This window comes from Echinops telfairi, unplaced genomic scaffold (genome assembly GCF_000313985.2).
Source record: "Echinops telfairi isolate 266 unplaced genomic scaffold, ASM31398v2 ScPeMD7_7419;HRSCAF=8457, whole genome shotgun sequence".
In the NCBI taxonomy this organism is placed as follows: domain Eukaryota; kingdom Metazoa; phylum Chordata; class Mammalia; order Afrosoricida; family Tenrecidae; genus Echinops; species Echinops telfairi.
The window spans coordinates 875499-901385 of record NW_022111319.1 but is presented as its reverse complement, the minus strand read 5'-3'; the positions used below and the strand labels follow the sequence as shown (position 1 = coordinate 901385).

At 37.7% G+C, this 25887-nt stretch overlaps 1 protein-coding gene across 1 annotated transcript in view; it reads right to left on the bottom strand.

Annotated features, from left to right (window-relative positions):
• RPS6KA6 (ribosomal protein S6 kinase A6) overlaps positions 1-25887 on the bottom strand; it is a 198090-nt gene that overhangs the window by 166958 nt on the left and 5245 nt on the right. Inside the window, exons 2-3 of the mRNA XM_004714129.2 lie at positions 4406-4522; positions 599-680 (exon numbers count right to left, since the gene is read on the bottom strand). Of these exons, the coding sequence (XP_004714186.2) occupies positions 599-680; positions 4406-4522 (199 nt within the window). The remainder of the gene's footprint in view (positions 1-598; positions 681-4405; positions 4523-25887) is intronic.

The window sequence follows — 25887 nt, the reverse complement described above, 5'->3', positions numbered from 1 at the left end:
CTTTGTTGCTTCTGAGCTAGATGGCCGCTTGTTTACCTTCAAGCCTTAAGACCCCAGACGCTATAAGGCTATATATATTTATGGTAGGTTTGAATCACCAACCTTTTGATTAACAGTTGAGAGCTTATTTATTATGCGACTAAGGCTCCTATAATTAAACATAGTAGGATTGTAATCACAGCATAAAAGACAATGCATGTGGTAGTTGCACAAAAGGGCTTCAAAAAGTTCATGGGAAAATCCCATATATTTTACTTACATTTTTCCATGAATTTTTGAAGCCCCTGTGCATTCACTCAATAAGCAATAATGCTAGAGATATAACAGCGAAAAAAATCGTGGAAGAAAATAATGCAGCTTAACAAAACTAAGTTCATTTTAAACTAAATTAAATGTGTCACTTTTTCTACTATTTAAATTTTTTTAAGGCAAGGTAAATTTTCACTAAATTAGAGCATGTGGCAATATCAAACTGACTAAAAAACTCTAAGAATTGTTATGTGAAAAAGAAATTAAATTTATTCCATATTATTCCAGCAACACACAACATAAAACAAGCTATACCAAATTCTATCCTTATGGATTTCTAAGTTTCTACCTTTTAAAGAAGCCTTTTTCAACACCTTCATTGCATACAGCTGCCCGGCATCAGGACCAGTCTTCTTCCTAACAAGAAAAACCTAATGGAGAAGAAAAAGTTATATCCAATGTTCAAACCATTGTTAGTATAAAAGAGGGAGCTTCAAAAAGATTGTGGAAAAAATGGAATTCAAAATAATTAAATTTCCCCACGATTACAGGCCTTCTTAATTTCATTATCTTTTATTTCCATTTCCATGAACTTATAGAAGCTCCCTTGTACATAGTGCTATAAAATACTCATATATACTTACATTTCCTCTAGTTTTATAAAAACACACACTCTTCTATAAATTACATTACAACATTTTTAAATATTTTCCCACTTTTGATCATTTAGTAAAGCACACTCAGCACACATACCATTGTACAAAATACTTAAATAGATGATATAGAAATAATAGTGTTATAACACCAGCATACTACTTTGAATTAGAAACTATTTTTAAGACCCAAGCCCTTTTTTGTTACCTTGGTAAGAGCAAACAAATGCTATCACTGCTAGTTTCTTTTCTTCATTACCATGTCTTTATTGATTTGTTTTAGAAGTTACCAAACATTATATTTTCAATAAGAAATCAAAGCAATTTTTATCTCTGGAGGTAAAATAATTGAGATGGTACATTATCTCAATAAACAAATGAAAGTTAAACTCTATAAAGTTATCAAGCAAGCTTAAATAAGACCATGTCTCATTAAAAGTTACAGTCTTAAAATTCTCAACCAATAGAACAAATGAGTAATAATTTTTATAAGAAATTATAAGATTAGTTTTTATATATTAGGAAAGGGATGGCTCATTTAAAAAGTTACTACAACTAATTTGCTACTTCATCCTGCCATCCCAAGCTCTAACATTTCTAATTACGTGTTAAAAATTAAAATTCAATTACCATATATACTCGAGTGTAAACTGACCCGATTATCAGCTGAGGCACTAATTTTACCACACAAACTGCATTAAAAATATGCTGAAAAACTTGTTATACGTGAGTATATACGGTAAGTGCCTACATTATTCGTGATGTGGCATTTTATAAAAGAAGCCATTAGATACAGTCTAAAAGAGTAATGATTTGTTTTTCAATTGTGTGGATGTCACTTCTGACCTGCTCTGGCTACACAAAAAGAAAGGAGAATCCAACTTCACATATGTGCAAGGAAGATTTCTGTAAGGCAAATGTCAAATATGCCTCTAACCTCCAACTGTCTTTACCCGATTCTGACACCCACAGTTCCTCCATGACACTTCACCTTTCCTAGCTTTAGAAACCTCATCTCCCTTACCCTTTCCATACAATCAACTGCAAATTGCTGCGTAGTAACAACAAAATTTCATCCTGATAGGTTTCTTTTCAAATGTGCTAATTCAACTCTGGGAAGTAATGCTTAATACGAAATTTTTAGACTTTTTATATTTGTCAAGTAAAAAGGTACTCAATAAGTATTTGTTGAAGTGACCTGAAAACATCACACAACCTTAAATCATTACTGAAGAGAAAAAAACAACTGTAGGAAATGTTAAGACATAAACTTATACATGAAATTATGTCCAAAAGCATTACTATAAAATCACAGAAACTTTAAGTAGGCAAAAAATATCAAAATGTGTTATTTTTCTTGACATATTATTTCTCTATATAGCTTCCATCTATATCTACACACTTCTAAAGGCAGTGAGTGTTTCAATCTCTCTAACCATTCCCTGAAGCAGTCTGTGTTAATTTACAATATCATATAACAAAGCAATTACTTGCAATGACACGAAATTTTTACCTCATGAGCTTTTATTATGTAAGTCAAACATTTAAGCATTTTCTATTTAAAAGAACTATAGCTCTGTTCTAAAACAAACACTATAAAATAACTACATATCAGACAATAGTTAACAAAATATCAGTTTTTTAACATAAAATAAAGGTTTGTTAAATACATGTGTGAACTCTACAAGTCAATAATTCAATATTACTTCTCTTCAGTCTATTAACAGTTCCCTCTAGTTTTGCTCTCTCTAGCACAACTGTTCATGTACTATCTTCTTGTCTTCATATATCCCCTCTACAACCTCACTGCCAAGTCACATTCCACATTGTGTTTTATTTCTTGACATTTCTTTCTCTCTACTTCACATGTTATATTTTGTACCACCTCGGTATCAAGTTGGTTTAAAACATTATATACTTTATATCCACCGATGTTGTAAACAATACAACTGTTATACATACACTAGGTAATCAGCAAATGCTTTTGTTTTAAAATATTCCTGAACACTACAAATAACCACTATTCTGCTCAACTGCCTTACTTCTATCCTTTGAAAATGAAATCCAGTCATCCTGAAATTAATTGTTTCTTTTTGCCTTTCTCCTCTTCAATTTTTGTGCTTGCTGTTTTCCTAAATGTTCATTTCATATATGTTGGGTGTACATGTTATAATATTCACATCTGAGATATTAGGTACGCAAGTCAGGAACAAGATCTGCATAGTTCTTTCCCTAGAACCATGTCATTAAGCAATTAATAAGAAATCCCAATGTTGTTAGGTGCCGTTAAGTCAGTCTGAATCATAACGACCCTATGTACAATCTCACAATTGTTCTTTATGTATCAGTCCATTGTTGCCCCACTTTGTCAATCCATTTTGTAGAGAGTCTTTTTCTTTTTCACTGTTCCCCTACTTTACCAAACATGATGTAATTATCCAAGGACTGATCTCTCCTGACAACATGTCTAAAGCACATGAGACAAAAGTCTCATCATCCTTGCCTCTGGAGAGAATTCTAGATATACTTCTTCCAAGGTAGTTTTGTTTGTTCCTTGGTATTTTCAAGATTCTTCTGCAGCACCATAAGTAAAATGAATTGATTCTGCTTTGTTCTTCCTTCTGCAATATCCAACTTTCACAAGCACAAGAAGTGATTGAAAATACCCAGGCTTGGGTCAGGTAAACTTTACAACCTCAAAGTAACATCCTTGCTTTTCAATACTTTAAAGATATCCTAGCAGCAGATTTACCCAAGGCAATCAATATCCCTCAATTTGTCCTTCTGCCTTGAAATTTTGGGTCCTTGAAAGCAGAATTTCACACAATTAATATATCCTCTAGTACCTAGCCTTGTCACACTTTACACATGTAGTACTTTAATAGATGACAGATAAATGGACACATAAATTCTGACTTCTATGATAAACATAAGGAATGTAGACTAAGTCATCAAAAAAGGTCAAGTTGTGTTTAAGCCAGCATGTACACACAGAATGAGAAAACCATTGTCTCTAAAATGTAAACTATCTTGATTTCGTGAGCTAAAAAATAGCATGCTATATTTCGTTCTAATGAAATTAGTAAGTCTAGGGGATTGGGAAACCTTGATTATTACCAAAAACCAAAAACAAACCCATGACTGTGGAGTTGATTGTAACTCATAGTGATCCTACTGGATAGAGTAGAAATGCTCCACATAGTTTTCAAGGCTATAAATCATCACAGAAGTAGACTGTCATCTTTCTTCTGAAGAGAAGCTGATGAGTCTGAACCATCAAACTTACTTAATCCTCTGTAGCACTAGGATTCCTGATTATAGAAAAATATGATGAAATGGAAATGAAAGCATAAAGAAACGAAAGACGTAAAATGAGAATGACATTTGTGAGCATCATTTTGAGAAATTTGGAAATGGCACATTTATCAGAACTCTTTGTACATAGACAATGTTTTCCTAAATGGTTACCAGAAAAAAAAATTGGGGAAGGCAGTCATTCATACCTTTCCAAATGATCCCTGACCAAGAACCTTGAGCAATTCAAACTGTGCAGGATCTGCCTTCTCATATCCTTCTTTAACATGATGAGTAATAGGGATTTCTTTAAAAACTCCTTCATCCTGTTAAAAGAAATCCAAGCAATATCTAAAGATTAGCTCCATTTAGCTGGAGAGACTAATTTATCCCACAAAGTTCCCCCACAATACAGTGATACCTTGGTTGTTGAACTTAATTTGTTCCAAATTCATGTTCAAACACTGAAAAGTTTGAGAACAACATATTTTTCCCTTAAGAAAGAACAGAAACCAAATAATTGGTTATGAGGCCTAAAAATTACACTTATAAATTCATTTTCCCAAGACTTTAAATCACTATGAAGGCTTTTAGCCTTCTTTCACATCCCTGTCTTGGATACAATATCACTATCGAGTTGTTTCTAATTTAGCCACTTTAAAAACATTTTTTTAAATGTTGATAACGTAGACTTAGCCATGTTGCATTTAGCTGCCAAATCAGAGAAGCAGTGATCTGATATAAATTTAGCAATTTCTTTCTTTAACTCTATCGTTGTTCTCGGTTTTCCTCTTAGCTTTACTGCTCGTATCACTAACTCTCTTTGGCACCCGGGCTATGATATTTTACACAAATAATGTGCAAAAAATCACAATGGTGAATGTATTAACACACTATCATAATGTGAGCAAGAACAGTGCTCAGAATGAAGTGTCATGTCAGTTGTGTTCGCAGTGAGACTTAAGTCATGACTCACTCTTGGCTGATAAAGGTTTATTCAGGTCGGATTTTCGGTTCAACTATCAAGCAATGTTCTGAAGACCAGGCAGGTTTTTTTGCGAACTTTGTTGTCTGAGTAGTGGAAAGTTCAAGCTTAGAGCTGCTGGAAACCAAGGTATCACTGTACCAGAAATCATATAACACCTAATTCCCTCAAGACAGCAAAATACGTAGTTTTTATGAGCTAAGAATATACTTACTTCCCCATTTTCTAACACATATATACTACTACCATTTTCCTTACTATATAATTTCATTTAAATAGAAACATGAAACCTTTAGTATTTCAACTATGTAGCAATAGAAAAAAGATGTTAACAACTAAGTAGCAAGAGCAACAGGGGATTGTGAGTTTGAGGTAGATACAAAGGAAGTTACATAAAACCTTATATAAGACATGCGAAAATAAGAACCTCAATTGCTCTTTTAAAAAGTATTTCACCAGGCCCTGTTAATGCTATACAAGTATTTCAATATTCAATTCACCATATTAATGATAAAGGTATTGATATAGACCACATAAGAAAAATTTACAAATATTTACAGGTCAGTGTCCTACTGTTATTGAAAATCTGTATAAAAAGTATATGCCAGATTTCCTACAACCTGCACTCGTCATAAAGGAAGCAGGGCTTCTGACAAGTCCATTCTGGCTTGACACCCTGTTGAGCATTTATACTTCTACTTCAGATACAGTGCACCACGAATCACTTGGGGATCTATAAGAATCACCTAGACATAGCGATAAAATATAAATTCTAATTCAGTATACTCTAGGTAGAAATGCATGTTCTCAACAGGAGGTGGAGTCAAAGAGAACCTCTTATTTTTCCCCAACAGTTTCACTGGCACATAGCTTACATATCATACTATTGAATAGTTCAATTGTTCAATCATATCAAGGGAAACTGCACAATCAGCACCACGTATATCTTAGAGCATTCCCTGCCCCATGGTTAAATCGCCTTTAAAATGCATTGTTCAATCAAAATCAGTTCTAGTGTTCCCTCCCGACTCTTGCCTTATTTACTCCAGAAATCCCCTTTCCCTCCCCATCGCCTGTCTATCCCTCACCCTTGCACTCCCTATAACACTTTGTATCAGTTATTATCATTATACATCCACTTCTCCTGTGCTTCACAGCTGGGAAACCCACCAGAAGACAAAGAAAAACAAATTGCACTAATGTGATATGGATAAGATCATATTAGTATAAAGACAAAACTACAATAATCCATGACAGGGAGAAGACAACCCCCCCGCCCCAACCATTGACATTCATGAAGTCAGGGAAGAAATTTCTGTTATGGAACATCTCAGAGATACTTGCACCCAGAACAAATTCAGATTGTGTCTATAGGGAAGTCAACTGGCCAAGTATTGAGTTCATTCCAGCATTATCAAGATTACAATGGTCTCTGCCTGACAGGAAGGTTATTCAAGACACTTGCGTTTGGCTACAGCAGATCTGTCAGCAGCTGGGTCTCACTAGATACTCCACAGATGAGTTTGGGGCTTCCACTGTCCTCCATAGCCTTTACAAATTAGGTATTCATAATTTTAGCTCAATACTATTCTCTTCACCATATTTGAATTTTGTAATTGTCATATTTGGATCATAGAAACTGGTGTGCTTCTTCTGCGTGGACTTAGTTGATTCTTCACTTAATATGGCTGTTTGTTTGAATACAAACCTTTAAGACTCCAGACACAATTCAGATTGATAGCCAAGCACCATCTACTTTCTTCGCCACACTTTGCTGTAGCATCCTTATGTTCAGTGATTATTTCATGAAGGTGAAATAATCAGGTCCATGATGTAAAAAGTAATTGTGCTTAAATTGGAGCTAGGTTTCAATGAGATACCATCTCCTTCTTATCTCCCCCACCCCTTTATATCACCTCTCCCCCCTCTTTCAAGAACCTCTTTTAAGCCCTGAACTGAAGTCACTCAGGGAGTTTTCTGATCCTTGATGCATTACTCTATTCAGTTGATAACTATGTTTCTGTGAACTTTAATTCTAGTCCTTAGATAAGCATAGTAGAGTTGGAAGAGGTAAATTAGGCTGAGGAATTTTAGCTTTGCATAACAGGAACCACTATTAAGTCATTCAGTGATTGATGGGGGGGACCTGTGAAAATATTTCAAAGAATTTTTTTAACTCATCAAACTATCTAGTAATCAAGCTTGTAAGCAGTCATAAAAGATTAATATTTAAATCTGTTATGAAAATAAGCTGTACCATTTAGAATGGGGCTCTTTTGAGTATTAAGAACCACTTTTAATAAAAATGCATATGATTTATAGCTGACATTTTGAAATTATATTTAATCATGGCATGTGTATGTACCTTTGCAGTATGAAAGATGTATGCCAAAAGCCCACCATATTCTTTTAATATGAGTAACTGAGGTTTGGGCACACATTATAAAAAAAAATTCTCACCAGTAGAAACAGACTTTGTTTTGCTCCTAGCTCTGCCATTCCTAAGCCTTGGACAAATCAGAAGTCATTCTCGACTTTTTTCATATTCACAAAAAGAAGCATGTTATATGAGTGGCTAAGATCCCCTCTAAATTTGTTTTTCTATACTGGACACAATATACTATTCTGATGTATAAAAGGGCCCATCAGTTCCTGCCATGCTTAAGATCATCATTATAAACATGGATCATATTGAAGTTATTTTTTTATTACAACCTAAGAAAGAATTGCACTCCAGTTTCACCAAATATAAGGGATACAAGTCAAAGCAATTATCAAAAATAACTGGATTTATATGGACTTATGATCTGTAAAAAATTATCTGTAAAAGTAGAAGAATTCTAAGTCAAGTGAATGGTAGTTTAATGTGGAGAGAGAGAGAAAGCGAGCTGTGGCACTTTAATCAATCCCATACTTGAGCCAGTTTAAGACCCCACAACCTCTGCCCCCTATTTTAGCCAAAGTCTAACTCCCACCAAATGGCCTTTCCCTACCTGGGTCTGGAAAGATGGTGGGGAAAGATACTGATAAGATTACCCTTTAATTGCAAACAGGCTTCCCTGGAGTGATATCCTAAAACATATTAAATGAGCCCCCTGAGAAGCAGGAGGATGGATCTCATTACCAGCAAGAGCAATGTGTGGAGCGAGCCCTCTGGACCTGAGATCCCTGGACAGAAACTCTCCTCGATCCAGATACACCATCCATCAGAGAAACAGCAACAGAACCAGGAGCCAAAGCATAGAACAGAGTGGTGGGTTTCCCAACCCACAGACTAAATCAGGATGAGTGCTTCTGTACTGGAGGCTAGCTGGCTGATGGGGTGGGGTACCTCTTGAAACTTAATTAGAGAAGTTGGACTTGCTGACCCAGAGAAGTGGAGTTGAGTGCCTTTGGGCTGAAGTTTACTAGAGGTTGCCTTTAGGCACTTAATTCAGAAAGGGGGGCTTACTGAATTATGTAAGTGAAGCTGAGGCTTACTGCAGTGGGGTGCCTCTGAGCACCTAATTCAGGAGCTGGGTTTGTTGGCCCATGGAGGTTGAACTGAATGTCTTCAGATGGAGACATACAGCAGAGTGGCAATGCCTATGGGTATTAATAAGAAGACCTGAAACTTTGTAGCATGTCCTGGTAAACTACCCTGAGCATTTCTCACTGGAATTATAACTTCTTTAATAAACCCTTCAACCATTAGTTTTGTCTGTGGGTTTCTGTGTAGTCACTGCAATGGATATTGGAACCCAAAGAGATCAAGTAGAGAAGTACAACAGAGATATTAAGACAACTCACATGGCCAAATGTGATACTGTAACTCTTCCTCCCAAACTTATCAAAAGGACTCTAAGGACTTTTATGAGAGCAATCACTGGGAAAAAGGAAATAATCAGACTTTTCAGGGATTACAGAACGCTGGCTCTGAATTCCAAGAGACTCAAGATGTTGCTATGGCCCACCAATCACTAGGGGTATATAGAACTCAGGTTATTGGTGCACTCTTAACTCAAACCTATCTGGCACGGAGTCCAGTGGCTCCCTGCATCCATTCTGTAATGAATTCTGCAATTCCTGAATGCATAACTGGCATAGACACGTACAACGGGCAGAATCTCCACAGCGGATCTCTGACATATAATTAAGTAAGGACTAGTATGGTAGGTGCAAAATGGATGTGGATTTGACCTCTGACTTGACAAGGAGGAAGGAGAATCAAACTCATCAACCTAAAGCTGATTCCTATGAGGCTGCTGTCAGAAAGATCTGCACCCTCCAAACTTCTTTGCCATCTGTGATGTCAAATGTCCTTCCCGCAGCACACTCTACTTCTCAGCAGAGTTTGAAACCACATATACTCAAGTATAAGCCGAGTCGCCTAATTTTACCACAAAAAACTGGGGGGTGTTTTCAGCACAAGAATTGTGCTGAAAAAACCTGGCTTATACTCATGTATATAGAGTAATTAACGGAAATGACCACACAAAACTCACAGACAATATTCATAATCATGGGCTATATAGGTAAAGTTAGCAAGATTAGTAATGCTCAAGATAAACTTCTTTGGTCAGGAGAGCCTCTTTTCAGCCATGGCCACAGGTGGCCTCTCTCTGGTACGCAGTATGTCTGACACTAGGCCCCTTGGTCTCTAGCCTTGCTTGGGCAAGATTGAAGATTTCTTTTGGTACTGCTGATAAATGTCTGATGGGCACCACTTCATTAAAAGCCCTAGCCCAAAGGCACTCTGCTTTAGCAAATGGGTCCGAAAACCTGGTTTTCTACTGTCTAGAGACACCCTACTCCTCAAATGAGCCTTTTAATTTTTTCCATGGGACAGTAACCCCACGACTCCGTCTCATGCTGTGGCTCAGCTGCTTCTCCATGGGAGCTTTATTTTTTCCATGGGACAGTAACCCCACGACTCCGTCTCATGCTGTGGCTCAGCTGCTTCTCTGCCATAGAACTTTCTCTCTCCTGGATCTAGGAGGTTCAGCATGCAGGGATTTCTGGGTCCAATGGACATACCTCACTCCTTGGCTTGTTAATTTGATGGTAGTGAGATCCCTCCTGCTTATTGTAAGATGGCTCACTTTATACCCACAAAAATCATATGTTAGAGATCAAGTTTTTACAATCACAAGTAATTATGTTAAAAATGACTTACAACTGAGGCATATAATCCTATCAAGCATCTTCTGCTACTCAGAAGCACCAGGAAGAGGAAATAGTGGTCATTTGGTGGGAGCTAAAAATATTATGGCAATATCAAGACCAAGAGAAGAGCCACATTAAGTATATCATTGCTCCACAGCATGGAAAGTCAAGTGAAAGCCATTTAAACTTTCCCTATAGAAGCAAGCAATAAACTAAAAGCACTAACTGGTAGGGCTGGGCACTATCCTCCAGGAATATGCATATATTCTAAACTATCTTCTATTTCCCCAATTGCCAGGATTCATGGACTCAGAAACCAAGTGGTGGAAATGGGAGTGGCACTACTCACTATTACCCCTAGTAAACCATTCAAAAAATGTTGATACCTGTCCCTGAGCCCCCATATTCTGTGGATCTGAAGGCCTTATTTCCAAAGGGAGGAATACTCTGCTGTAGAGACTCAATACTGATTTCACTAAACTGGAAGTTAAGAATGCCACCCAGTCACTTTGGACTCATCATGTCTCTGAATCAACAGGCAATGAAGAGAGTTACTGTGTTGGCTAGTGTGACTGCTCTTGGTTACCAAGGGGAAATCCATCCTAAAACAAGTAAGCATTCCACTGTAAAAGGTGTTTCGTGTTCCTTCTCTTAAGTAAAATTCCATATATTCCCATCATGGTAAAAATATGATACATCTTCTGTTTTCAGCAGCATTATCTTAAAAGTTCCTACCATAAAAATAAGAGATAATAAAAGACTGCTACACCTAATAGGTAAATACCGTATAATAAATACACTGTGTCCTAACAATTCATCTTGTTTTCCTCCTCAACAGGACTGTGAGCTTTTATAAAGTGCATATGACTACATTCAATTCTGAAATTTTAATGCCCAGCACAATATGGAAAAGGAGCCCTGTTAGCATAGTGGCTACACATTGGGCTGCTAACCAAGAGACCAGCAGTTTGAAACCAACAGTTGCTTTGTGGGAGAAAAGAGGTAGCTTTCTAGTGCCTTAAATAATTATAGTTTCATCTGGAGGTGGAGGAGTAGGTGGTAGGGGGAGACTGGGACCCATCTGCAAGGTGGATAGACAAGTATTCTCAAAGGAAGCATCAGGAAAGGATGGTGAATGTGGTGTGCGGTATTATACTTATGAACCAAGCAAACTCGCTCTAGCTTTAAACATTTTTTTTTCCATTTTAGGTTGCTAGGCTAATAGGACCCAAGATAGGTAACCCTGAAAGAATTGGGGATTGGGATGATGTCCTTTTACATAGTTATTTACAATATATACTCGTATATAAATCGAGTTTTTCAGCACATTTTTAATGCAGTTTTTGTGGTAAATTTAGGTGCCTCGGCTGATAGTCAGGTCAGCTTATACTCGAGTATATATGGTATCTGCTCTATGTAACCATTCTTGTTAACCTTGGCATTGTTTGTATGTTTTTTTGGTGTTTATCTATACATTAAATTCAGAATAGACATACTTACTGAGACAGCAATTAGGTTGATGGTTCCTGGGTGGCATGGGAGGAGAGAGGAAGAGGGGATGAGGTAGCCAACAATGAGGGGTACATGAGAATAATAAGTGTTCTAAATTTAATGGCAAGGAGTAGGTAGCTTCTCTTGACATCTTTGAACAATTGAATTAATGAAATAGGAATGGTGGGTGTGGTAGTTACATAATCTGGTGTCAATTTGAGGATTAAGAGTGTAGGGGTAGGCCTATCAATCTGGAGACAGCCAATGAGACCTCTGTGTGGGCATGGCCTTCTCCTGAGAATTCTGGGAACTGCGGTAGTTTGTTGTTGGAGGCAAGAGACAGTCACACATAGCTCACTCCCTGGGAGACATGGCAGCTGACAAAACACATGGAACTATGCTAGTGCCCTGAGCTGGAGAAGCCACATGGACCTACCCTGATGCAATCAGACCTCTGAAGCCAGAGAATCCACGTCGAAACCCCTGCCAGCACTGAGATGCTTACAGTGCCACTGGATCTAAAGACTTTCTACCCACTGGCCTGTGATCGCCCTCCATTTGGTGCCATTGCACGTGTTTTCTGAGTCTGAAGAGGACTTTATAGATTGGGCTAATATAGGACTTATGGGCTTGGATTGGATTGGGTTGAGATGCTTTCTTAATGTACATTTACCCTTTATATAAAACTCTCTCTTATACACATATGAGTTTCTATGGATTTGTTTCTCTAGTCTACCCAGACTAACACAATGGGTAAACATAACAGTTGAGTAGGAGAAATATATATACACACACATATATGTGTATGTATATGTGTATATATGTACATTTATATGTTGTGTACATATGTGTGTATGTAGATATATATGTACATATATATATCTGAAGTCTTTAAAGGCTTGTAATTAAACAATCAGCCATCTAGCAGGGAAGCAACAATATTACATATATATGTAAGTGTATGGATATGTGTATACATGTACGTGTGTGTATATATATGTACATATGTATGTGTATATAGATATATATGTATACATATATGAATATGTGTATAACAAGGAAGCAGATTGACTTTGGGCTTCTACCTAAATCTTGCCTCAGTAAAAGAATGGTTTGGTCTAACAATGTGGCATTGTGTGATACTCACTTTCCTGACAGGATCACTAAAGACAAAATGACTGCATAAGCAAATGTGGTGAATAAAGCTAATGATACCCGGCTATCAAAAGGTATAGTGTCTGAAGTCTTTAAAGGTTTGTAATTAAACAATCAGCCATCTTGCAGGGAAGCAACAAAGTCCACATGGAAGAATCACACCAGCCTGTGTGATCATGAGGTGTTGAGGGAAGAAGTATCAGCCATTCAAAAACACACAACCAACTCAATGTGAAGAGGCAGGGATGCAATGGAGACCCAAAGCTAATCCGCAAAGTAACTGAAGAGTCCCTCTCAGAGAAGCCACATAGATAAATCCAGGGTGTGGTATGGCACTGATAAGCCACATAAATATCCTCTGGTTACTCAATATTTCCTCCCCTTACCATTAAGGTATTTATTTGTTTTACCACATTAATGTTAGACTTGCACATTTTTATTTGTTTATATAATATTATTCAATACATGAAAGACAGATAATTCTTCAGAAACAGTAACTGGAGTAACAATTCCCTGAGGGTAACATTATCAATGATAGCTTTCATGATTGTATAACACCTCTCGAGGTAAACTGAGAATTGTATGTGAACAGATACATTGGATTGTTTAAGATATGTCAATAAAACTATTATAAAAAATAAAAATAAAAACTAAAACATTTGAATTATGGGGGGAAAATTACACCTTCAGAAACCACAGAAGCAGTTCTACCCTGTCCTATAGGGTCACTATGAAGCCACATTATTTCCATGGCAATGAGTTTTATTTGAACATAATATAGTAGCCTGAAAAATTCAGAAACAGTTTCAATTTAAATGACACAGAAACTGATAAAACCACATCCTATTAAAGGTAAAAAACTTGAGAGGTGGGAAAACAAAACAGATCAGTCAGAAGAATTTCACTGTGTTTGTTTGATCCTAGAAGTCAAATAATATCCCTCAATTTCAATCAAAGGGAATGAAAATGAAATGTAATTTTAAAAGGAAAGAGTTTAAAACTACAACTAATCAATAGGAAGGCTCAAATAAGGTTTTTACACATGCTATAAATAAAATAGAAAATTTAGTATAATATTTAGTTTGTAAATACACAAGAAAGAAAATAGAAGATTAATTTTAGATAATGAAAATGTGTCAAATTTAAATATAAATAAATTATAATCACAATATTAAAAACTTAATTGAGTAGCTTTTTATCTAAGAATGTGTGAACTATACATTTTTCCATAATATTTGTGGTAAATATTATTACTATACTGTGTTGTACTTACGCAAATAATCACAGGATAATCTTTAATTTTCTACCACTTGCTTTTCAGTTTTTAATACTGTGGTGGTTTGTGTGTTGTTGTGACATAGCCGGAAGCTATGTCACTGGTATTTCAAATGCCAGCAAACTAACCCAAAGTGGCGAAAATTGAAATGTAACTCATAAAGATCACTATCCTAACAATTATCCAAAATGGACCAGTCTTGTTCATTTTGAATCAGACAACTATTACGTTTTACTCTTCCAGGAATAACACAATCCAGAGGAGTAGTATAGTATTCATTGTTAAAAATAACGCACTGCCATCAAGTCTATTCTGACTCACAGTGACCCTTTGTGTGATTACGAGACTCTTTCTCCCATGGAGCTGTTGGTGGTTTCAAACTGCTGACTATACGGATCACAGTTCAACTCATAACCACCACACCAACAGGGCTACTAGATTGTCAAAAAGGACATTGCTAAGTTGATCATGTTGTCTGTGATATGGTTATATCTATGCATCTTCAAGCAAATCAAATCAATACAACTATTACTCACATTTATGTACCAACCACAAAATCTAGTGATAAAGAGATTGAAGAATTCTACCAACAATTTCAGCCAGAAATAGATTACACATACTATCTAGATGCATTGATAATTATTGGCAATTGCAATTAAAAAATTGGGGGAAAGAGAAAGGAACAATAATTGGGAAATATGGACTTGGTGACAGAAACAAAGCTGGAAATCTTATGATAGAATCTGAAAAACCAAGGACTTGTTCATAGCAAATGCCTTTTTTTCAATAACACAAAAGGTAACACCTATACACATGTACTTCTCCTGACGGACTCCACAGAAATTAAATTGATTACATCAGTGGAAAGAGACACTGGAAAAACACTATCACAGCAGCTAAAACCAGGGCAGGAGCTGACTGTGGAACCAACCATCAACTGCTCATATGTATATTCAGAAGCAGCTGAAAAAAATTAAAACAAGACTACAAGAACCTAAATATGACTTTGAGTCTATCTCACCTGAATTTTGAGAGCATCTCAAGCACAGACTTGACACACTGAACACAAATGACAAAAGACCTAATGAGCTGTGGGAGGACATCTAGACCATCATTCATGAAGAAAGCAAATGATCATCAAAAAGACAGAAAAGAAAGAGAAGACAAAAGCATATATCAGAAGAGACTCTGAAACTTGCTCTTAATCACAGAGTAGCTAAAGCAAATGGAAGCAAGGATGAAGTAAAAGAACTGAATAGAAAATTTCAAAGGGTAGTTTGAGAGGGCAAATTCAAATATAATGAAATGTGCACGACCTAGAATTAGAAAAGCAAAAGGGGAAAACACACCAGCCTATTTTAAACTGAAAGAAATCAAGGAAGAAATTCAAGCCTTAACTTGCAAAACTGAAAGATTTTTATGGGAAAAATATTGAATGGTACAGGAAGCATCAAAAGAAGACAGGTAGAATATACAGTCACTGTACCAAACAGAAGCAGTCGACAGTCCACAATTTCAGGAGGTAGCATATGAGCAAGAGCCAACAGTGCTAAAGGAAGAAGATCAAGCTGCACGGAGGCATTAGCCTAAAAGACGACTCCATGAATTAATGGAATACAAATTGATAGGTTTCAACAAGCTGATGAAGCACTGGAAGCCTTCATTCACTTATCTCTGCCTGGAAATTTGGAAGACAGCTACTTGGCAAACTAACTAGGAAAGACCCATATTTGTACCTATTAAAAAGTCTCAACAAAATGCTCAAATTATAGGCAATACCATTGCTGACATGCAAGTAAAATTTTGCTGAAGATAATCCCACATCGGTTGCAGCAGAACATTGACAAGGAGCTGCCATAAGTTCAATTCAGATTCAGAGGAACAAGGATATCATTGCAGATGTCAGATAGATCTTGGCTCCAAGCAGAGAATACCAAAATGAAGTTGACTTGTTTATTGACTATGCAAAGGTATTTGACTGTGTGGACCATAACAAACTATGGATAACATTGAGAAGATTCGGAATTCCAACACATTTCATTATTCTCATGAGGAATTTGAACAAGGGAACACTGCGTGGTTTAAAAATCAGGAAAGGTGTGTGTTAGGATTGCATGGTCTCAAAATACTTTTTCAATCTGTATGTGGAGCAAATAATCAGAGAAGCTAGATTATTTGAAGAAGACCGTAATATCAGGATTGGAGGAAGACTTATTAACAACCTAGATTCTGCAGATGAGACACCTTTTCCTGCTGAAAGTAAGTAGGATTTGAAGCATATACTGATCAAGATCAAGGATTGCAACCTTCAGTACATATTACAACTCAAAGTAAAGAAGGCCAAAATTCTCACAGCTGGACCAATAGTTAACATGATGATAAATACAGGAAAGATTGAAGTCTCAAGAATACTGGTTTGGTTATATCTACAATCAATGCGCATGGAAGCAATAAGCAAAAGGCAAGTTGCATTAGGCAAATCTGCTGCACAAGACCTCTTTAGAGTATCGAAGAGCAAGGATGTTACTTTGAGGACTACAGTGCGCCTGACCTAAGCCATGGTATTTTCCATTGCCTCATAGGCACATGAAAGTTTAACATTGAATAAAAGATGATAGAAGAATTGATGAATTTGAATCATGGTGCTAGAGAAGAATATTGAAAGTACTACAGACTGCTAAAGGGACAAATTGATCTACCTTGGAATAAGTGCTCCACAGTGCTCCCTAAAGTCAAGAATGGTGTGTTAGGCCCGGATGACTAAAGAAATAAATCCAGTGACACTCATGTACATATGATTAAGAATTTTATGAAAAGTAATTATATATCAAGAAGAAATCCCATCCCAGTCCAACTCAAGTCCATCAGTCCCTCTTCAGATTCACATAGCAACCTACAATGACAAAGAAAATGAGGCAAAGGAATGCAGGCATGAAGATCACAGGCCGGGGGATGCAGAGTCAATTGGATCCTAGGTTGTTGGAAACATTGCAGGGGGCCAGCAACTCTCAGGGTTGGTGGTAAAGTCTCAGTAAGCAGGAAGATGAAATAAGCAGGAAGAGTGAAGTTCCCAGTTTCCTCCAGTTATAAAAAGGCCACTGCCCCAAGGAGGCATCATCAGACTGTGACCTGCTTGACAGGTTGGATTCCACCCCTATGCTTTCATACGTCTTCAAGTTGACATAAAATCATCTAACTACCACATATGGTAAGACTTTGTCTTACATACTTCGGACATGCTGTCAGGAGAGACCACGCCCTGGAGAAGAACTTCATGTTTGGGAAAGAAGAGGGGCACCGAAAAAAAAGGAAGGCCCTCAAAGATGGACTGACACTGTGGCTGCAATAATGGGCTCACACATAAGAACAATTGTGAGGATGACACAGGACTGGGCATTGTTTCATTGTGGATAAGGTCATTATGTGTCAGAACCAATTTTATGGTACCTAACAAAAACAAAACTGTACTTTACAAAAGAAGCTGATATTACTTACTGATTAGCCATTATCCTTTTCTATAAATACAAGTTTGCAAGCAAATAATTACTATATAGCATCACTATCTAATGGCTAATTTAAATAGACATGGTTTACAATACCCTAGGTGTACTTAAGCATCACCTGTAGAAAAGAGTGATTTAATATACACTTATTTAGGTCCCAAACCCCAAAGATTCTGATTCAATAGCTACGGGGAGAACTGAGCATCTATATTTTTTGCAAATGGCAGGTTGCTACATTAGGGATAAAGGGGGGTGGTCTTCTCAAAGGTCTGAACTAGCGGAAATTTGCTGCCCATGCCACAGTAAAAAAAAAAAAATCAGGCACACTAATTAGACACCTATGGGTAAATCCAGGACTGAGCATGTTCACCTGGGCCCACAGACTAGGCACCAGTGACTAGGCACCAGTGACGTGACATCACACAGGTGTCTACAGTCAACCAATAAGATCGGTCAATACTGTCAAGCACACCTTCCCAGCCAGTGGGGATAGCAGGGGATAAATAACACAGGCTGGGGGCAGAGCTATCTCTCTTCTCTTATTCAGGTGTGTACTGCAAGCGGAGGATGAGATTCCTCCCACGTGCAATGTACACACACCTGCATGCCCACTTACAGCTCACTTGCTCTCTTGGGATTTTCTGCTCTTGACTCCCCATGATGGTTCCGCGCTTCTGCATTCCTGTTCAAGTATTCCTTCCACCGGTTTTCCCATGCTCCGTAAAACAGCCATTTTCAGTCGTGAACATTCCCACTGTGCCCACCATGTGGCCCTGCACACTTTGCAGAGAAAGCGTGTACCTTTTGAGACTGTTATACCTGAAACTTCCCTTTCATGCATAAAAGTTACTTGGGAAGATACTTGGATTTACAAAATCCAAGTATTTTATGCGTGAAAGGGAAGTTCTGTCACATGAATTCTTTAAGCGTTGCCAAGCAAGAACCGAGTAAACCACCCCAGGACCCTAACAGAACTTACCAATGTATAACTTTCATATGTGACTGAGACCAATCCTCTAAAATATACAAAGACATAGATTTACTTACACACAAAGAACTTCAAAAAGTTCATGGAAAAAGTCCATTATCCTTTAATTACATATTTTCAACAAAATTTTTGAAGCTACCTCATGTATACACACATATACAGACATATAATATACACACACATACATAAATACATACATACATATATTATGTATGAGCCCTAGTACTGCAACTGATATGTTCCCTTAAAAATTATAGCTAGAAAACTACTTTATTCTGCCATATAGAGTCACTAGGTGGCAAAATCGACTAGATGGTACCTAACAGCAACGAGAAAGGTACACACACACACACACACACACACACACACGTACGGCTTTTTATAAGGAGCTCTGCAGGCAAAGCAAGTTATGTGTTGATTTGCTAATTGCAAGTTCACCAGTTCAAATTAATCAAAGACTTTGCAGGAGAAAGATGAGACTGTAAAGATTCACATGGGCAGTTTTATTTCCTGTAGGGTCACTATGAGTCAGAATCAACTTGATTGCGGTGGTTTTTGGCTATTAATTACAGAGGTGTTTATTATTGGTTTATTACTAGGTGTTTTATACTATAAATTACAAATACTCTGCTGTATCACTACTTTTATCCTTCATATTTAATCTGCTCTGAATTTCATTATTTCAGCATCCCAATGCTATACAGATGTTTACTATCAGATATGCCTTTTTAAAAAATCGTTTTATTAGGGGCTCATACAGTTCTTATCATAATCCATACATACATCAATTGTGCAAAGCACATTTGCACATTCATTGCCCTAGATATGCCTTTTTATCATCTGCAACCCCCTTCCCACTATCTAACTTTGTGTTTTATACCATTCAAAAAGTTTAAAAATAGCAGAAATCTAGGTCCAGTACCCAAAAAGGTGGTCATCTAATCAGTGATCTTTTCTCCTCCCCTCAACAATATGGCTTCAGGATCAGAGGAAGTCACATTAGCATCCTATGGATATGCAGATGACATCACCTGGCATGCTGAAAGCTCTTAAATTACTGTGTTGGGGGAAGAATACTGAATGCACCATTGGAGACAAGTGAAATTGCTTACTTATTGCTCTTCTAGTCATTTCTCTGTATCTCCTACCAAATGATTGGTTAAACCCAAAACCAAACTCACTGCCTTGAGCCAATGCTGACCTTATAAAACTGGGTAGAAATGCCCCCTGTGAGTTCCTGAGACTTAACTCTTTGCAGGAGTAGAAAGCCCCACCCTTCTCCCCAGGAGCAGCTGGAGGTTTTGAACTGCTGCCTTTGCATTTAACAGCCCAAATGCGTAACCACTACACCACCAGGGCACCTATTAATAATACAAATATGGTGCAGAGGATTCTAAACTGAGAACTGGTCAATTTTACCATTCCTCTAAGAAAGCCATCTCAAAAGCAGAGAGAGAATTTCTGTTACCATGGAGGAAAAAGAGCAACCAGTGCAGGACACTCGAGATTCCTGCCTGAAGTTGCAAAGTCAGCAGAGGCCATGCTATACCAGGACCAGAAGCACCAGAGCAAACGTATTACACTGCTGGGACTTTGCAGCAGGTGGGCTTCCTGGATGGTGGAGGTCAAGGGACCCCCTGACTAAGATTCTCAGTACTAGAGAGAGACTTCGTTGCTAGCTGAGAAGTGGAGCTACTGTAGACCAATATATCCTTAATGTTTTCTGACCCTAGCATGTTAACTAACCTAATAAACTCCCATAATCATGAATACGGTCCTAGAGTTCTTTGTAGCCATTACAATATATTATTGAAATGTAGCAGAAAAGTAAGAGTGCCATGGGAGGAAGAGTTGGTACAAGAGGGCAAAAGAATGTTGGAGAGTTGAGGCGTACCTGACCTCTGCTTTATAGCAATCAGCTATAGGCTGCTGTGGAGTTGGATCGTCCTCTTATGTAGCCAGAAAACACCATGGCCCCCATGATGTTTCCTCAGTTGAGATTAGAAATGGGATTTTTTATAGTGGTTCCAGACTCGTGGAAGCATGAAGTTTTACAAGAGAAAGGAGGAAGGTGTACAGGAAGTGAAACCTTTGATTCTTAGATGGTTACTTTGGTTGTTTTTACCTGTAATCACAAAAGGAATATATTGGATGTTAAACAGCATCCAAGGAGAGGAAGTCACTTCTAGAATTTCCTGGGGCAAAAGCAGGGCTGGTTAAAGTGTTTGATAGGAGACCAGGGCCTGCTGGATTCACATTTCCAGAGTCCAAAGGGCATATGTATATGAAAGAGATAATCTGGGGTACAGAAGAGAAAATTGAATTTAGGTATGTTTTTAAAGGATTGTCGTTTAGGATCAAGCATTTAGCTGACTCAAAAATGGATTTTGGTTTCTCCTACTTAAGTGTTATAAAATAGACATAAATGTGTCATAAAAATGAATACTGAGAAGTGTGATTACAGTGACTTTGTAAGCCTATATACATCCTATACTTTTGATTCTGCTCAAAGATTGAGATTAAGAATTGCTATAAAATATTTCTTGTTTAAAACCAAGATATAGGAAGGGGATTTAGGCAGAAAAGCTGAGTACCACCTAGAACCTTGAACATCAGACATTTGCATTTGAAAACACAATTAGATCTACCCAGAATTGCTGAGAGAATAGATTTACCTTTGATAGAAACACTTACAGAAAAAAGTGACTACTTTTAATTTTGAGCAAGCAGTTTCCAGACTTTAAATGTAACTATGCTGCAGAAGTATATGCCTATCAAAGAACATATCCTTCTAGTACTGAAAGCTAAAAGGGAGTCAGTCATGAGTGCAAAACCTGCTGTGCTCACTGTGGTGACTAACTGGGTTGAGTATTAAGTGGAAGTGGGGTAAATACAACAAAGAAGAGATAGGTTTTCGAGTTTGGAAAATTCCAATGGCAGCTGTTGACCTGGTCCACAGAGGGTAGAGATGAGAGAGACTACAAAGGGCTGGCTGGATTGAAGTTTAAATAGTTGTGCCAAACCTGAACCTATCATGACCAAGCCCTGGAGTATAGGGCTAATGGAAGTGTATGAATAGGCAAATGCAGGAAGGTCCAAAGTGCAAGGAGGTGTATGTATGTGACCTCTCAAGCTTGCTCCTGTTACCTATTTTACCTAGCATTGGTGGCTAGGATTGAGTTGATCAGAACCTAACCAGATTAAAAGATATCGACTGGTACAGTGGTTCCAAAAAAAAATGGGCTTAACATGCCAACAATTTTGATGATGTTTGTTTCATTCTGTTGTACAGGAAGTCACTAAGTCACTAATCACTAGCCTGAAGCAACTCAAAAGTACCCAACAACAAAACATAGGAAAGACCAGTAAATATGGTTATTCAAATATATGCACAAACATACACTACAGATGAAGATACGGAAGTTTTTATGGACTGTGCTGTAGCCTCTAGTGCCTCTGCCACCTCAGTCAAGGATCTCCTCCAGATTCTGATAGTGGCTTTTCTTTCTGGATGGTTTTAGGATTTCCTATTACTTCTTCTGAGATGCTTCATTCTTATACCCACTACCACTAATCTGTCCTGTTACTGTTTCACACACTGTATTTGAATGATCCCACCCAATTATGACCTGGTCCTGTACGCCAAGGGCTGCTAGCTACAAGGTCCCGAGTTTGAAACTACCAGCTGCCCCATGCAAGAAAGATGAGGGCTTTCTACTCCCATAAAGATTCACTGTGTCAAAAACCCACCGGAGCAGTTCTACCCTGTCCTACAGAGTAGCTATAGGTCAGAACAGACCTGAGAACAGTAAGTTTGCTGTTAGGTGCTGTCACATCAGTTCCAAAGCATAGCAACCCTACATACAAAAGAACAAAACACTACCCAGTCCTGCCCCATCATCACAATTGTTCTTATGACTGTAGAACTAAATTGTCCATAGGACTGTAGAACTAAACATAATTTCCCCCATAAGATAGGTAAAAGTCATAACATTTTTAAACCATAAACTTGATTTATATTAATAATACAGTATAAGATATGACAAAATAATAATTTATAAATTATCAAGGGTTCATGAGGGAGGGGGAGCGGGGAGGTGGGGAAATGAGGAGCTGATAGCAAGGGTTCAAATGTTTTGAGAATGATGATGGCAACAAATGTACAAATGTGCTTGACACAATAGATGTATGTATGGATTGTCATAAGCATTGTACAAGCCCCCAATAAAATGATTTTTAAAAAATAATGAAATATACTTCCAAAAATAATGTAATATACTTCCTATTTGCTTCAGATAGGATATATTGATGAAAAGATCACCCAGAAATTCCAAGAGACAATTAAGTATGAATGTGACAATTAACATACATGCAGATATCTGGGGATAAGAGTTTGATGTACCCTTCCCATGCAAACAATAAACCAGGGTCATTGAAAACCAAGCCAAGAATATGGATATAGCACTTACAAAGAGGGCTACAACTTAATATAAACATTGTAATGTAATGTAATTGAAAAGCATTTAGGCTTGTAAAATTTTGTTTCGGTGATTGAAAGCAGAGAAGGATGGCAAACTACTTCTCACATGGGATAATTTATAAAAATTGAGGTTATTGAACTTATCTGTACTGTATTGTGTAATTTGTAATGGTTACCTCTTACAGTAATTATCTATTTACAGTTGAAGAATAAGCAAGCACTCGTACTGCAATGGAAAAAGTTAATTCATTACCCAGTTGATTTTTTTCAACCATATAGTCAGATTTATCATTTTAATCTACAGTAGCCATCTCTCCAATACTCTGATAAGCAGGTTATGGATAGAGGGAATTCACTGGGGGCTTTTTCATCCTGTGTACATCCTGAAAATGTATTTTGGACTTCTGCTGTCATCCATAGCATTCTGCAAACCAGAATCTCACAATTAAAGGTCTGCTACCATTCACTCTTTGAATTAGGATTGCATAAATTACAATCCTTGTATCACAGATGTTGGTGTGGTCCTTCCATGTGGGCCTAGTTGACACCTTACTTATATGGCTGCTTGTTTGAAAATAAGCCTTTAAGACTCCAGATGCTGTACTTTCTGATAGTTAGGCACCATCTATCAGACATCCTCAAACTACAGCCCACAGGTTACATGCAGCCCACTGAGAACATTTATCCAGCCCACTGGGTCTTTTTGCCCGTTTGTTGTTTACTTCAAAATAATATATGTGCAGTGTGCACATATATTTTAAAAAACTATAGTCCGTCCCTCCAATGGGTCTGAGAGACAATGAACTGGGCCCCCATTTAAAAAGTTTGAGAACCCCAGATCACCACACTTTGGTATAGCACCCATATTGTCAGTATTCCTTCATGAGGATAACTACTAAGCAGGGTCATGTCGTAAGAACTAATTGTTCTCGGACTGGAGCTAGGATTATGTGCGAGCCCATAACCATTCCTGAATCTACATGTTTTGGATCTGTCTCTGGTTCACCTTATACATCCTTATAATTTTATGGTACAGGATCTTACTGATAATTTCCCTTAAACATAGGGACCTTCTGTTTATAGTTTCATTGATTAACCCATGTAATAATTTTAAAACACTATTGAGAGAGGGAGATTAAACAAGTGTAGGCTAACTACAAATCAAAAAGCATGGACTGAATACAACCTTACATGGCTGGATGCTACTTACACTAATAGGAGTTAGTGGTAAAAAAAAAATTGTTTTTAATACAATGTGTCAGACACAGCTCTGCCAGGATAATACATTTCTTAGTACAGCAAGTAGGGCATTGAAGTAGCAAAGAAATGTTAATCTGCCCACCAACAGTTCAATACTCTTGGTACAACTGTCTTCTGCATCTTCACAAACCATGTAGTTTCAATCTTTTTTTTTTTTTTTGTAGTTTCAATCTTAAGTCCTCAGGTTAAAGGTGAGTTTCAGGTAGAGCCTAGTTTACATAGTTGGGGTTTCACATCACTTCCCTCTGGAATGGATTTTGGAGCATGTTGCGCACCTTAAAGATCCAGGGTTCAATGTTCTATGGCACATAGAGGGTATAGAAACTCGAACCAATGTGGCCTAGTAGGAGCAATCTAAAGGCATAATCCCCCCCTTAGGCTCCTTAAAAGTACTGTTAGTCATTTTTTCCCTGCTAGGAAGTTGGTTACCAACAGAAATGCACTTGTCTTCTCCCAGACATGTATGCTCACTTTCCGAAATCCTGGCTTGATTTTTCCATCAGTATCCCTCATCATTCTGATAGGAAAATCTACCAGTCCAAAGGACCTCATCATACCTGTGCATGGTAATCACTAAGTGGTCATCCTCTCCTCCCCTGCTTTCAAAAACATGATCCCAGTTGACGTGTGAACCCCTCTGCCAAAGTGCCCTTCAAGATGCACAGACAGGATAGTGCATGGTTCATGGTTACAATTCAGGCTCTCAACAGAGCACCCTGACTGACCTGGCCAGCAGACTGGATGGCCTGAAAGCCTGACCCTGCTCCCATCCACGTGCTCATCCCTGTAGAAGTGGACTCACAAAGCACTTGTCCTTTTATGACTGAACCCAGTCGTTTTTAAGCATTATGTTGCTCAATCTCAATGTGTTTGTCTTCATGTTTTTGTTCCTTTTATTGCTGATTTATCATTTTACAGTGTTATCATCTGAGAAAATAGGTTGTAGAATCTTTTTCTTTTTCCAAATCATTAAGGCATGCTTTGTGGCTTAGTATGTGGTCTATTCTTGAGAATGCTCCACTTTGGAGAAGAATGTATACTGTATTTCTTTTGGGATCCTTTTGTATATGCCTACGAGGTTGAATTTGAGCTGTTATGTGTCTTTTCTTTCCTGATGTTCTGTGTTTGCTTGAGAGTGTTGTATTGAAGTCTCCCATTATTACTGTTGAGCTGTCTATATCTGTCCTCAATTCTCTGAGGATTTGAGTAATGTATTTCAAGGGTTTTTTGTGGGTGCATCTGGGGAGCAGAGAATGGGAAGAGAGTGCATATGGATGAGTCCTTTAGTCTCATATATTAAGGAGCCTGGTGGGCTGAGTATCTGGGGTGGATGGAGGCCCTCACCCTTCTGAGTTGGAGGTGAGTCCCAATCACATTCTCATAATTAATATTGTCCTTATTATATCCT